The 15,862-nt window shown below is 40.6% G+C and overlaps 1 protein-coding gene across 5 annotated transcripts in view; it reads right to left on the bottom strand.

Moving 5' to 3' along the window:
- scaper (S-phase cyclin A-associated protein in the ER) overlaps positions 1–15,802 on the bottom strand; it is a 58,413-nt gene extending 42,611 nt beyond the window's left edge. Inside the window, exons 1-9 of one of the 5 annotated variants that reach the window (XM_086298655.1) lie at positions 15,439–15,802; positions 8,580–8,697; positions 7,488–7,564; positions 5,988–6,185; positions 3,465–3,565; positions 2,251–2,364; positions 1,626–1,741; positions 1,241–1,527; positions 397–741 (exon numbers count right to left, since the gene is read on the bottom strand). In XM_086298655.1, coding sequence (XP_086154781.1) covers positions 397–741; positions 1,241–1,527; positions 1,626–1,741; positions 2,251–2,364; positions 3,465–3,565; positions 5,988–6,185; positions 7,488–7,564; positions 8,580–8,697; positions 15,439–15,609 — 1,527 coding nt within the window. In that variant the 5' untranslated portion in view covers positions 15,610–15,802. Of the gene's footprint in view, positions 1–396; positions 742–1,240; positions 1,528–1,625; positions 1,742–2,250; positions 2,365–3,464; positions 3,566–5,987; positions 6,186–7,487; positions 7,565–8,115; positions 8,178–8,579; positions 8,698–14,212; positions 14,584–15,438 lie in introns of those variants that run through there. The other 4 variants (XM_086298651.1, XM_086298652.1, XM_086298654.1 and 1 more) reach the window with 4 other exon arrangements.
- Between the last annotated feature and the right edge of the window lie 60 nt (positions 15,803–15,862).

The following is a 15,862-nucleotide window of genomic DNA, read 5'->3' as shown; positions in this document are numbered from 1 at the left end:
AATCATATTTAAATGCAAATTCATCCTTTAATTAAATGGAACTGTGTGTTTGCATTCTCCAAATGAGGCCTTAAAGAAAAGACAAAGCCTGAAGCAGAAGACAACAGTAATTAAAAACTTTATACGGAAATAAATAAATAAATAATTCCGTTTGTGGAGCATTTTGTGTTCAGTAAAACTTGGTTGGAGTAGGTTGAATACAATCTACATCTACACACAACTATTCTTAACAGTGAATGGTACTACAACAACACTACACAGAGCTATATACTCTTGCCTGCACATTTGGTCTGGAGGTCTCTTAAGATTGACTTTGTTTAGGCGGTGAAAGATCCTTGGGGATCCCTGCCCTCCCAGCCCTCCCCTCCCTCTGCTCCTCCATCTCTCAGCACTCACAGTAGAAAGCTCTGTGGGGTCCAGCACACTCTCCAGTTTCACCGCTGCCATGGGAGTCTTGGCCTGTCCTGCAGCAGATGTGGCCATGCCCTGTGACGTGCCCCCCTCAGCCCCACTGTCCCCAAAGGCCAACTGTGTACTGAGGCCATCCGTCTGGGGTAGATCTAGTGATGTGGCGAGGGTCACGACAGAAACTGGGACTGATAAGGTAATGTCTGTGGGTGAGGTTATGGATGGGGTGTGCTCTGGGGGTTGGAATGGGGTAAGGGCTGCTATGGTGGGAGGCACGTCTTCACAGGGTGCGTCGACACACTGCCCCGAGCCTTGTGGACTCTCTGCTGGGGGCTGCACCGACAGTCACACACACACACAAACACACGCAAACTCAATTAAAGACATGCATATATAAAGCAATTCATGAAAGCAATACAAAAATAAAACCAAAACAGTCACTATTGGACACACAGCTGAAAAACAAATCATGCAAGGAAGCTGGAACCGACATGCCCTAAATATCCACTTATGATTAAAATAAACAAAGAATGCAAATACAATTTAGATAGCTATAACACACCCTTACCAAGTGTGTCTTGATGCATTGTCTGCGTATTTATTTCATGACAGTGAAGATGGGCTTTATGCCTCTGAAATGTCAGCGCGCAATCAATCGTTTCAAAGTTGATATCCCCGTCTCGACAGTCTGTCTATGAATACCATCAAGCCCAAACAAAAACAAATACGGCTGATAAAATGGTCTAGTGTTACAATACACGCTTATCATGAATAATTGATATCCAGGGACTGTTCGGGCAGAAAGACGTCACAAGGTACTAAACATTAGTACCTCCATTATTTGTCCATTCTCTGGACCTTCAACCTCCTCTTGTGGCTCAGGCTCCGAAGGGATTTGCTGCTTGGTGTCTGTCTGACTCACGTCCTTGTGGCGGGGACACTCGGGACGGAGTTGCTCATTTGCTTGTGGTGGCGCACGCGACTGGTTACCCTTATTGTTGTCCTGTTTTGGGGTGACGCAAGCCAAGACAGGACTGACCTTGGCAACCATGGCGGCAGAGCGAGGTTTGGCAGTGCGTCCTCGCTGTACCGTTTCCCAGCCTTCTGCGTCCTTTTTACCTGTGAACACACAAGGCGCTCCGTAAATCAAGGAGAAGATTAAACTGCACTCTCTTTTAAGTACAGAGTGAAGTGCGATTTTATGAGGGGTTTCTTACCAGGTTTTTCTGCCTGGGATGTTGTGGGTTGACAGGAGCCAAGGACGGACTGAGTGCACTTTACTCGGTCTGCCCAGCTGGGGCCTGTGTGAGAGTGCCTGGTTGCAGGAGGACCACTGATGAAGACACATACAGAGCATGCATCAGAACAAACAAATGGCCATTAAACTCAACAGGTACAATCCCCTCCTTCAATGTCTGAGCAGCTCCTACTGTGTTGCCTGTCTGTAAAGCTTCAGCAATCTTAAGAAAGCGTCTAGCCAAAGCATCTGAGTACATTCCACTGTGAGATAGCAATGGACGTATTGGACAACAGGCCTCCGTCATGATCAATATCCATTTCCTGCAGCATCAGATTACAGAGCGGTGCACATATTGAACCGATGCTTCAGCAGACTTTAACGGACACTTTCATCTACACCTTCCACTGATTCTGCTGCCCAAGAGTGAGACACTCAACAAATTGCATTAAACAAATGCTTCATTGGCTGTCTTGCTAGATAGTCTGCACTTCCTAACCTCTACAAAAACAACCATAATGCATCATAACAAATATTGATTGGTGAATCACAGGATGCCTTATGATACAATGCTAGACTGGAAACAATAACAGGTAAAAGCTTACCCAAAGTTGAGGGCGCGACGTGCACCTGGCGTAGGTACCATTCTGTCTGTGGGGCTTGGCATCACATGACGTCCCGGAGACATCTTACGCACCTCCCAGGCTAAAGAAGTTGGCCTGAACAAAAGTGAAAGTGCCGTACATCACTAAACTTTTTCTAGTTGCCAAACACAAACACTTGACTCACACATTTGCGAAATCAGTCAGATGGTTGATTCACTTGTAGCAATGTATGCAATAAATGAAGCATGTAAAAGTTCCAGGTTGTTCTATTGATTAACAGCCCGTTTCAAATTTACAGCTGCAATGGTCACTGTGTTAAAGAGAAGCCAATAAACTGCTGGATCTCTTTGAATTAAAGCCAAGGCTATTGATTCATTCTGTTTGTGACTCAAAGCCAGGGACCGGACACCCGCATTTTTGGTTCCACCTCAGGGAGCAATTCAAAGTGGGAAGAGAATGAGAATGAAAGAAAAACAAAAACAATGGGCCTCATACGAGTTTGGAAATGCCCCTTACTCTGACCAGAAAATAGTACCGTTCAAGAGTACTGTCGGATTTAGGAAAGAAAAAAAAAAGCAGCACACAAACCAATTTTGTTCTGACAGAACAAAACTGTGGGTATGTTAGTAAATCAAAATCGGACCTGATTTGGTTTCACATCTCAATCTGCATGCTACCATGCGTCTGTTTCTCTATATAAGAAAACAAGTTTCCCTAAGTGGATTTCCTTGGGAGTGACATATTGTGCATTAAATATCTGGAACGTTTTGTGCCCTTTATTTTGTCTGGTCTTTGTGTTGGTAAAAACTAGTATTGAAAAGGTTGCATATGTTTAATGGAGGAGGGGGGGGGGCTAGCTTACACATTGTCAGTTAATATACTATGTTCTAAACATGCAGTTTAATTCCTTATTATTGTTTATGAACATTTTTTGGCTTAGCTTGCTTTGGAAAACTGTAAATAGTAACTAATAAGACACCATCACTACATCACAGTTCAAATATGTGTCTTTACATTTTTTTTGATACAGTCTGGCTTCCATCAATTGTAAGCATGATTTGAGGCAAATCTAAATGTCCTCATAAAATAATGTACTAAATGTGTTTGCACACAGATTTGTGCACAAAATGTATGCCTAGTTTACAGTCAGATTGTTCGTGAGCAATGCTTGTGAATGAGGTCCACTGAAAAAGTGAAGAGCATCTTAAAATGACCTGTTCTGAGCATCTGTTTTCTCCAACTTCTCCTGAAGGTTGATCCAGTCTATGAGAGCTTTGAAGTCCCGTACATAGTTGTCCAGCATCATCAACACCTCCTGAAGACAGCAGGTATAACAGTACAGAGAAACCACAATTTAGAAAACACAAAATATGAATAATAAAAAAAATAATAAAAAATATAGCACACAAAAACCCCTCAAGTTTAAAATAAATAACTGATGGATGTGCAAACACCAAGAAAAATCCATTGCAGTGTCTGCTGTAAATTGTGCAAACCACAAAGCAGAATTCATAGTCATACGTTTCCAAAAGGTTATTTAAAAATAATCATTAGCTGATTTTGATCTGAGTTTGTAGTCAAAAATTTTTAATTCACTTGTTCCAGCGTTTAGGTACATTTGAGTATATTGAACATATATTATTGACTAAAATAAGATATTTCAGTGTGGTACCATGGACCACGGGAAATAAGGTTTGGCATGTTTAACCCTTTTGTGACACTTTATTATCAAAAGGATAAACTGAAAAAAAGAAGTGAAAAACAGCCTTTTTATTATCTTCGTCACAGATTTTTTTTCCTAAAAAAAAAATAAATAAATAAAAAATTGTACTTAACGAATTAAAAACTGACAAAAGAGAACTTGCAAAGTTTTGCTAGAAAGCAGGAGCTGATCCGCAAAGTTTCAATGAATGTTAAGAAAAACACTTGACTGAAAGCTTCAAGAACAATGAAGGCAAATTCCTTTTAACAAATGCCCATTATCTGCACTTGTACTCAGCCGGTGTTGGTTACTCAGAAGTGGTAGGCTGTGGAGGGGTTTTTTTCTCCCCAGAGCTCTAATGAAACAGACACAACTGATTGATGGGGAGCATGAAGGGAGTGGTAATTGAGAGTAAACCTTCACAGTGCTTTTAGTTAATAGACAAGTCAGTCCAGTGAAAGATGCATTGAGCAGGTTTGCTGATTAGGGCTGGTTAACAGCCAGTGTCTACTGCTGCGGCTCGCTTCATTTGGTAATGAAGGTTTGCTGTGCATTTGACAGCTAAACCAACATTGAGTGAAAGCACCATAAAGCAGAGGACAGAGAACAGACACGCTTAGCCAAAAATAACCACCAAATAATAATTCATGAGAAATGGATTTAACCTTCACGAGGCATTGTCATAAAGCAAGAGGGCCAGTAAAAGCTTGTGGTCCAAACAAAAATGATCAGCCATGTCATGTTCAGTCAAGGTCAGACTTATTGACTTCTGGGAAGGAAATATTTTATAGTTCACATTGTCTTGTGTTTTTTTTTTTTTTTTTTATTTGAACGCCAGAAGTCCAGAATAGCCCGTTTCTGTCCATGTACACAAATTAGAAAATACAAGTCTTAACTGATCTCAAAGCAAGAAGAATACAGAGTATGTTTCTTGCCTGTACTAGGTGGGTAAAATAAGCAGTTTGTGTGAAGTAATTAGAACTGAGGTTGTGGGGATTATGCTTAAACATACAGGAATCATTCTGCTATATGGACAATTACCCTGTAAATGGAAAAACATTAGGTCAGGGCTACATTCCCCTCAAAATTGCATAAAGTATTACAGTAACAGAGCTGCGGCAGAGAATTACTTCCTGATAATGATTGTGTTGATGTTCATAAGTTTTTAGGTGGAAAAAATGGTGAGCCGTTTGTGTGAGAGAGTACACATGCTGATTGCCCACAGCTACACCAGGGGATTGTGGCTGGGGGCTATCAGAGCACTCTGCTTCCCCTCCAGATGACTCCATCATTTATCAGTGTCCATTAAGCCCAAGCTGGGTGGGATGGGGGATTATGAACAGCGCCCAGCTTCATGGCCATTAGACAGCATTAGCGTGTCGAGAGATATAGTGGTATGAGAAAGGAAAAAACACAACTAGCAGCTTGTTGTCTGACACAGGACACATGACAGCGTGCTGATCACGCCACAGGGAGCTGCGCTGTGGCAATGACAGCGAGCCGACCACACCAGAGGGCTGTGGTACTGACCGCAGACCGTTACCAGGACAATGATCAGCATAATGCACCACGGCAGAAGAATCACTGACCGGTACTATCACGCCCATACGCTCTGGAGCGACATATCAGTGCTACCAAAATACACTTCCGCAAAGCAGAGAATCAGAAATGTTGGTGGTTTATGTCAAAGAGCGGAAACCGCCAAACCCTGTTATTAACATGCATACGTATTGTTTACAGTCAGTCATCAATATTATTCATGCCAATGTGAAGAGAGAGCCCTGTGATAATTGTCTCACCAGCAAGCCTTTAGAGAGCCCCTCTGACATTAAGCAGACTCGAGATGAATGTGAGATGTTTGTCATGCTTTCAATGTCCCCCTCTAGTGTTCACAAATCATACGACATTTCAAACTTGCTAAAGACATTTGTACTGGTCAGGACATAAACCCAGTGATCCCAAAACTAGGATCAGCATTCCTATGCAGAACTCTTCCCCCCCCCCCCCTTTTTTTCGCTCCTCGATGCAGACTAACCTTGCATTCTAAGACGCTCTGATCAGATTCACAAGTGACGTAAATCTCATCCACAGCCCGACGCAGATTATCAAAGAGGAATGCCCAGTAGCGCGCTCGCAGGTCCACCTTTCGGGGCTGTCTGACTTTTGTGGGGCTCTTCTCTGGCCCCTTTTCCAGCAAAGCTCCAGCTGTGCCTTTATTTTCCACGGCAGCATTCTGTGGAGAAAGAGCAAACTGAAAAGCTCCGTCTTCCCCCTACCATTTACAGGTGCTCTGTAAGGATTTCTGCTGACTAAGGCACCGAACATAGGTATCATAGAGCCAAGATAATAGCAAATATGCTGGAAACATTACGTTGAACTACCACTTTGAATGCAAACACCACAGAAAACACCACAAGCAGAGCCCCACGAACAATAAGAGAGAACATTTAGGAAAATGGCAAGAATATTTTTTAAAAACGTAAACATACACATTATCGCAATCTCTTGACAAATTATCTGTACTTAAGGCCAAAAGTAAAACACAAAGCACTCCAGTTTATTAATGAGTCCCTTTATAACAGTATGGTGTGCTTTACTTTTAGGCTTTAGTTTATTCATTTGTTTTATTTCAATATCTAACTCACAAATTTAAAACAAATATCACTTCAAAGCCTTTAATAAACACTTACTGTTTAGTGATTAAAAAAACAAAACAAAATAACAACAACAACAACATTAAACTAAAATTTGACAAATGGTTAAAAAAAAAAAATCAAATTTGAGATCTGCAGGTAAAGAAGTTTGGACAGTAGCCCAATAGCTTCTCATAACTGGGAATCTGATAAGGAAATGACTTCTGACTGAGCTCAATTAATCTTTTATTCTGAAAATCTCCAGTGTCCAATAAATAAAGAATAAGATATATTATAAATTTTACCTCACTGCATATTTTTGGTTTTGAAATGTTTTTCAAACAGCTACTTGCACTAAATAATGAAGATTTCCAACTAAACCCTGATCAGTTTAAAATAATGATAAAAACTAAGTGTTAAATGAGAAACTTTGACTGCTGAAGCACTGACATCACAGTGAGCTGAATTTTTAACATCATGTGGCTGGATTTGTAGGGAAAGCACAAACACTGACTGCACAGCAGTGTTACAGAGTCATGCTACCTTTACCTCATTATTTTTATATGGAAGCCCACTCACAAAGAAACTAACATTATTAAACATTTAACAGTCCAGTTGATGCAATAATCTCTTGTATTGGTAGGCACAAATAGTTTGCCAAATTTCAGGTGCATATGAGAGAGAAGTACACACTGTGAAGGCCCATCAGAGCGCTAACTTGAGGCAGATTTTGGTTGCATCCAGGAGAAAAATATTAAAGGACTTCATACAAAGTTTCGCAACCACCACAGACAGGCTTGCATCAAGTTCGTTTTTTAGGGTTTCAGGGGCATGAGGCAGAAGTCAAAGATGAAATAAGTTAGTAAAAAGTGCCCTCTAGTGTTGGAGGACGGTATTCCAACCTGCTTTTTATTCCTTTGTTGTCCCGAATTGATTCTCTGAGACCTGGAACTGCCACTGGAGTTGCCTTTGGACTTTGCTAAGTAAAGAGGAGAGAGGAAAAAAATATGAGGCTTGCATTTAGATAGTGGATAAATAATCAGAGCTTAAATCTGGCCAACAATGAATATATAATTGTTGTGACAAATAAATACGTCACATATGTAAAAAAAAAAAAAAAAAAGAGAATCATTGAGAAGTGAAATACAAAATAAACACTTGATTGTAAATGATTAATTATAGAGTTGCAGAGGATTAGGTAAGCCTTATGTAAAAAAACAAACAAACATACAAACACAAGATTAAACTACAATTTCAAAAGCTGGACCTTAATTCATCCTCAAACTTTGGAGCAAAAACAAGGCCTTAAATAAATAAAACTGAACTGACCCACAAATAAAAGAGAAGCAGAGTGAAAATGAGAAAAATGGGTGAGCATGTTGAGTGGGTTTCTCAGAAGTGTTAGGATTAGACTATTTCAAAGACAACCCCCCCATTGTCACCATTTAAAAACACAAATATATTTTATTTATTCTAAAACACAAGAGCATGCATCAAGTTTAAACAGTCTGCTTAAGAAATCTGAAGTACTCATTTTATCAGTTGAGCCATGAGAAGAAAAATAACCATCTGGTTCCAGTTGACAGTGTACAACAGGGGTGCCCAATCCCGGTCCTCGAGAGCTACCGTCCTGCAGCTTTTAGATGCATCCTTGTTCCCACACACCTGAATCAAATGAATGGCTTGTTATCAGGCCTTTGCCAAACATGATGGCATGCTGAAGAGATCAAACCATTTGATTCAGCTGTGTTGGAGTAGGGATGCATCTAAAAGCTGCAGGATAGTAGCTCTCGAGGACCGGGATTGGGCAGGCCTGGTGTACAACAACATTTTTAATGAATAACATATAAAATGCTGAACAATATTGGCAAAGACAGATAACCATATCCTGGGGTCACGGGCTATCACCTTTAATAAATTATCCACAACAACATCTGCAGCATCATAAATTAACGGCATAAAATGTTTTTTTTACTTTGCATTAAGCTACCAACCTTCCTCCTCTTTGCTCTCTAGAGGGACGCTCCAGGCAATGAGGTTTCGAGCAGCACGGCCCTCTTCAGCAACTATCTTTCGCACTTTGTCATGGCTGTTGGAGCGCTGAAATGAAGCCTGCGGGACAGACATAAGACTCAACACATTAAATCTGACTGGATTTTCCCCCTTCATTTTATTCTCGACCTAACAAAGGATGAATCAGAGTGTTAGTCACATTATTTGTGCCAGCAACATCAAGGCTCACAAAACTTTGGGCCAGCACTCTTCAGTTTTTGGTAGCCCAAAATAAATTTAAGTAGCCCGAATAAAAAAAGAGAGCAATTTTTTTATGTTTTGTTTCCTTTACAATATTATACATTAAAGTATAATATTGTAACGGAAAAAAAAAATTAATCAAAAATTGTTAAAATACAAATCACAACAACTGTATAAAAATTACAATCATCAACTCAAATACTTGGTTCTAATTGAACAGAAATTTCTATGAACTTGCAAGAACTGTGTAGAACATGAATCAGTCTGTGTCAGATCCTGAATCGGAAATTTCCACTGAAGTCAAGGGTAAGACGTAAGTGGAACCAAGATCTAGGCCATTTGCTTTTTGAAGTTTGCAAAGACTGCTAAATTTTGCCAGTGGTAGTTCACTCTTTGCAACATAGTACGCTGTTGTAAACAGATTTTTCAGGACTTCTTCTTGTGCTTGGTTTATTTTTAGTATGTTTTTTGCAATTGCTGTTTGTTCTGGGAAAGACATTGCAGACTGGTCAATAATGCATTTTTTGCATTTCTCATGGGTACTGATGGGGTCTTTCTTAAAATTACTGGTCCCAGTAACAAAGGCGCTTGTCGACTCAGAAATCGAATTAAACTCACAACACACCTGGCAGAACATTATGTTATTTAGCTTTTGTCCATGAAAACCAAAAAAAGCTGCGCTTTCTTTTTGCCTCATAGTCTGATTTGTCATAACTTTTCCGTTTTGTGGTAGGCTTTTCTTTGGCTGCACCTTCTTCACCCTGACCTGTCTTATTTGGCTGAGCAGAACTAAAATACTGGTGTAAATCCTGCTGCTTTTACACATGTACTTACATAACGGTCAGCGATTCTCTGCGCAATCAACCTCTATGACATGTTTAAGCTTGCTGCGGGAGATTTCACTTGTCACGTTTGAATAGTAAGCTAATGAGTGATAAATGGTAAATGGCCTGTATTTATATAGCGCTTTACTAGTCCCTAAGGACCCCAAAGCGCTTTACATATCCAGTCATCCACCCATTCACACACACATTCACACGCTGGTGATGGCAAGCTACATTGTAACCACAGCCACCCTGGGGCGCACTGACAGAGGCGAGGCTGCCGGACACTGGCGCCACCGGGCCCTCTGACCACCACCAGTAGGCAACGGGTGAAGTGTCTTGCCCAAGGACACAACGACCGAGACTGTCCAAGCCGGGGCTCGAACCAGCAACCTTCCGATTACAAGGCGAACTCCCAACTCTTGAGCCACATAAGACGATGTCAGAGGAATTGGTGCGCAATTAATCGTCACTCACCAATCAGTGCTGCCGCACTCTACACACCGTTCGCGCGATCGCAAAGTGACAGTGAAAGCAAAAAAACAAGCGCAAATTCAAACGCGATTTCAATATGTCACACATTGACAGTGGCTCATCGATGCCAATGACATAATTACTCAGCTACATTTTTGAAAGAATGCAAAAGCATTGACATATAGTTTTCCTATGATAGCCCGACGGGCAGGGCTAAGATAGATTTTGGTAGCCCGACTGGAAAAATCGCTAGCCTCGAGACGTCGGGCTAGTGATTTTGCGAGCCCTGAACATGTCTCAAAAAACTTGGAAAGGAGGCAACAAAAGGGTTGTGGGAGTTTTTCAGAAGTAAAGATGGGCAAAGGTTCAATCTGGAGAAGTGCATGTGTGTGACAAGGCTGGAAAATCAGCACTGGCCGCCATGACCTTTGGACCGTCAGTTGGCACTGCATTAAAAATGTTTTATTCTTTTATAATGATAACTGGATGCATTCATGAACACTTCTAGAAATCACTGTCTAAACACAGCTCACCATACCATCCACAAAAGCAGGTTAAACCTCTTCCACCACAGTCCATGGGCCAAAGCTAGAAAGTTGATGATAAACCACACACAGTAGCCATTAAAACACCATGGCTTCATAGCTGAAGAGCTAGAATCCCGTATCAAGAAGAATGGGACGACACTCATCTCATAAAAGACAATAGCTGATCTTCTCAGTTCCCAGAAGTTTATGGACTTTTGTTTAAAGAAGAAAAGATGCTACACAGATGCTCAAACATGTTCTTCTCACACTTTTTTTGTTGCCATCACAAAACTACCTGATTTTTTTTCTTTATAAAGTACACTAAGTAATTTTTTTATGTTATTTAAACGAATAAAACCTAAAACAAAACATGTTGTACTCATAAATATACACTGATAACTGTGCAATGACATCTTCTAACAAATTAACATGTTCTCATAAACTTAGAAGTAATCTAGTAATACTTCAGACATGTGACTGGTTAGTGTAAGTCACCATGTTGTCTCGCCATCTTGAATACTATAGCTGAGATGAGTGTTGGCATTCTGGCTAATCACATTTTATGTATGTGGCCTGAGATCGACCACATATGTAGTTCGCCTCATAAGTTACTTTTAATTTAAAAACCACAAATAGCACTTTTAAACTATACATAACCATTTAACATTTGTACATGTACATTTTTTATCAACTCTTTCTCAGTATGCTTTTATCCTCCTCGACCACTGCTCCGTCCCTGATTCCACCTCAGCGTCTTTCTCCTCACCTAAAACCTAATCTCCTGAATTAAAGTCAGGGCTCTAACACAGGAAAATGGACATTAACGTGGTCGTTTATTCCTGATATTATTGCAATTACTTATTGCCAGCACATTAGACAGGCAACGAGCCACATAAAACAACAAACAGCTGGTTGTAAGCTAACATTGTGCCAGCTTGAGTGACATTTAAAGCAAAAAAAAAAAAAAAAAAAAAAATTGGGGCAGTAAGAACACAGAATTGCTATTGCAATCTACTGACATCTAGTGGTGAGATTTTACACACTGTTCCTTTAAAATGGCAAATTTTCTTAGTTCAAACATTTGCTATGTTTTCTATCTTCTAGTGTGAATAAAGCATGGGTTTATGACATTTGCAAATCCATGCACTCTCTTTTAATGTACATTTTACAGACCCAGTTCAAATTGGAGCCTGCACTGTCTTATTTTATTATAAATGGTAAATGGCCTGTATTTATATAGCGCTTTACTAGTCCCTAAGGACCCCAAAGCGCTTTACATATCCAGTCATCCACCCATTCACACACACATTCACAAACTGGTGATGGCAAGCTACATTGTAGCCACAGCCACCCTGGGGCGCACTGACAGAGGCGAGGCTGCCGGACACTGGCGCCACCGGGCCCTCTGACCACCACCAGTAGGCAACGGGTGAAGTGTCGTGCCCAAGGACACAACGACCAAGACTGTCTGAGCCGGGGCTCGAACCGGCAACCTTCCAATTACAAGGCGAACTCCCAACTCTTGAGCCACGCTCACTTATACAATAAATTAAGTAAACATTCACAGCTTAAAGTAAATAAATAAAATATGTTTGTGACCCACTTTTTATGTTCAGCATAAATAGAATTGTAGAGAACATAAAATACATACTGACTAATTCTCACCCAGTTCTTTCAACAATAATAGTTTTATGAGCAATGAGCAGGCCTGAAGCCTAAGCACTGTTGCTATGGTTACTTCAGTTTTAATATACCTCAGACACTGATTTTGTTCAGCCGTTAAAACAGTGTTCCGCAGTACAATGTGTTTTCATTGCCCCAAAAAACAAAACATAACGGGCAAAAAACACTCAAACAAGGAAATCAATGGTACTTTATGTTCATTCAGTGCATTTTCGGCAGATTTTTATGTCAAACAGTAAGCAAAAAGTACATTTATAGCAATTTTAAAATTTTGCCACAAAAGCTCTGATTATGTTGCTTTGATATAAAAGTGTATGGAAGCGGTCTACGAGGTCATACTGTGACAAGGAACAGCTAGAGGCTGAGGCTCTAAACCCGTTCTGTGCAAAGGATGCATCATGGTTGACCTACACATTGAGTATGCATCAGTGAACTTGACTTTAACCCTGGGTGAAGCCGACACTGCGAACCAAAATAAATACAGCGACATCACATTCATTAAGAACCCATGTGATGAAATGTAGCATCGGCATCTTTCTGGATCCATATGTCATAGAGAAAATAAATGGCTATTTGTATCTCTTAGACAGCTGATGCATTACTGCAGAAAGAAAAAGTGGCTGAACAATAACAGCGCAAAAAAGTGGTGTACCACTGCAGTCTGCTTGATTTAATTTGGTTCTTACATAACTAAATATTCTGATTTCTGGCAATCAGCAGCAATCAGAGGTTTATCATTCTGCATCTTCCACTTAGTGTGTTTTTCCCCTAGAATAGACCGTACCACTTCTGCACTTGTCATTAATTATTTACTCTACTGTTGACTAGAGTCCAGACCAAACTTGAATATTTTAGACAACTATGAATCATAGTTTTATACCTAATGAAAATAACTATATAAAATAATAAACATTTAAAAAAAAAATCTAAACTGAGAGCCAGTTCTTCTCTTAACAGAAATGAGTCATGGAACAAATCATTCTCTCTTTTCCTGGATGTCTCTCATGAGCGCTACTGTTCAGATAAAAAAAACAAAAACTGTCCTTTTACCACATTTGCAACTGAAGAGATGAGGCATACGTTTTCAGAGGTAAAAAAGTAAAAATTAGGGCATAGCTTAAAATAAAAACAGTATATACATACACCACCTTAAATTCAAAAATAGCAGAATAATGTGAACATGGCTCATTTGGCATTACACATGCAGAAACAGAATGCGTGTATCGGTCTGATACCATTTAATGTCCCTAAGGGAGATACCCAGCTGACCTACTTTGGTGAGCAAAATTCTTTACATATCAAGTGGCCTGAGCTTTATTTTGTCAAGTGGAGAATAAGACGACACAAATATTTAATAAAAAAAAAAAAAAATACAATAAATCTCATTCAACAACACAAATCCATCAAAGTAGCAAGAGCTACTGATGCAGCCTGTCCTATCTCTTTACAGTAAATGTTTACTCGGTATCTCCAGTGCTTGGCAGCCAGTGGATGACAAATAAGTGTTTTGAAAAAACCTTACCTACTCGCAACTGATGGCTATCGGAGTGCAGCAACCTGAGGCCAAAAAGGCTTAAAGCAACATTCTCTTTATCCACTTAATCAGCTACAAACAAGCTGTCTCCCATTGCACCATAGAAGAGAAAGATACAATGTGGAGCCTATCTTCTGCTGTCTTCTTTGATCAGGCAGTCCTTCCACATGCACAAGAGAGCATGTTTATTTTCTAGACTGTGCTGAGTAAGGGGCAAGTGTAAGGTTTCCCTTCTGGCAAGGTCTACAAACAGAAGTAGCAAGACAGTGGAGTGGGTGAGAACAAGCTCATTAGTAAAAGCAGTAAAAATCCACACATCACAGGATACGTACAGAATAGAAGTACAATCTGTAAGCAGGCTCTTCGTCTTTATCCACTCCTGACATACTTGACAGCCCACTTCAGGCAACCTGTTCCCTCTCACCAGCATTGCCACTTGTGCAAGGTGACATCGTCATCTGACAGCAGGACCAAAATAGACTCCCTATGTGTAGTCCACACTGTTATAGCAACTTGCCCAGCTGTGTTAACTCCTCTCCCAGTGGCAAGTGAGAGACAAGTGCTCAGTAGCCCACCATGCCTACCTTTTACTTTGACTATTCTGTTTGCAATTCTTGCCTGTAATCTAGTCTGAGCCCCTAGCACTCTGCTGAGTTAGCAGCCACCTCTTAGGCCCGACTCCCTGCCTGCTGCTGCCTATCTGCCTACCACTGCATGCAGCTTCCTATATTTACAGCTCCCCTCCTCTCACTGCTCTGCATCAGAGCCCCCGCTCTCTCCCTCTCTCTCCGCTTCTCATTTCTCACTCTTCACTCTCCTTCTACCACAACACTGCGCAGTCATGTGCACAAAGCAGGCCTGGCTCTCTGCCCCCCCATCCTGTACTTGCCAGTGATGAGAGTATAGCTGCAGGGTCAGAGACAGTGTGTGCGAACGCAGTGCATTAGCCACACAAAGTGATGCTTTAGATCTGAATGGACCCGGCATTCAGTGATTCATATGCTGCTGTGGGACAAGACATACAAGGCCACATGGTTTGACCAAATACAAATGGTGCAAACTTGGAAAGTCTGTAATAACACTTTGGGACAAAGAAAGGAATCAACATATTTTGATATAGGCCTGTTTACATTACTGCTGTTTTAATTTACAAAACAGTCCCTTTACTTTCACAGTTTTGCTTTAATAACATGACAATACATGTATGCAGACAATTTGTAAAAATGATTAGCATCTTCAAAAATGTAAATTTTATTGGGTAAACTATTACTACCACCACCACCACTAATAATAATAATACTAATAATAATAATAATAATAATAATAATGGTGATGATGATGATGATGATGTAGGCATTTTTCTTAACCAAGAGGACAAAAAAAGGTAGAAACGAGATTTGACAATATCACACCATCAGAAAGTAAAGTCACCCAAAATATGTTTATTTATCGCGAGAACTTGAATTCCTAGCAAGGAATATCAGGGAATTTTTATGTTCTTGGTTAAATCAAATGTTTTACTTCAGTTGTTAGCTGCGAAACACAAAGCAGCGCATACCTTCAAAGCAGTTATGGATGCATTCTTGCTTTTGCCACCTCCATGCGAGGAGCCTGAGCTGTTGCTACCAGACCTTTCCCTCCCGTCCCCGCCTTGGTTGCTAACTCTTGGGCCGAGACGGTGCTGCCCAGCTCCGCGCCGCCGTCCATCATAGCGGTTGTCTTTGGACATCGACCCGCCTAGTGTTCAACGCTCAGTCGGTGACAAATTAAAGTCTACGAGTAAAGTCGCCCTGTTGTCAGAGGTGATGGGAAAACATGTCAGATAAATACATGACACTGTGGATAGCGTAACAGATGCAGGAAGTCTGAGCACCTTGCGTTTTTGCCTGGCGTTTGGATGGTCCAATGAATTCGTCGTATGGTAGAACCAACAATGGCGCCAGCCAATCATGTAAATTATAGTAAGGTCAAAGGGTGGGATG

This window comes from Aulonocara sp. 'chitande type north' Nkhata Bay, linkage group LG7 (genome assembly GCF_057382095.1).
Source record: "Aulonocara sp. 'chitande type north' Nkhata Bay isolate Kocher_YH1m ecotype deep benthic linkage group LG7, A_spYH_male_GT1.1, whole genome shotgun sequence".
NCBI lineage: Eukaryota > Metazoa > Chordata > Actinopteri > Cichliformes > Cichlidae > Aulonocara > Aulonocara sp. 'chitande type north' Nkhata Bay.
This window is presented reverse-complemented; position numbering and strand designations above follow the sequence as displayed.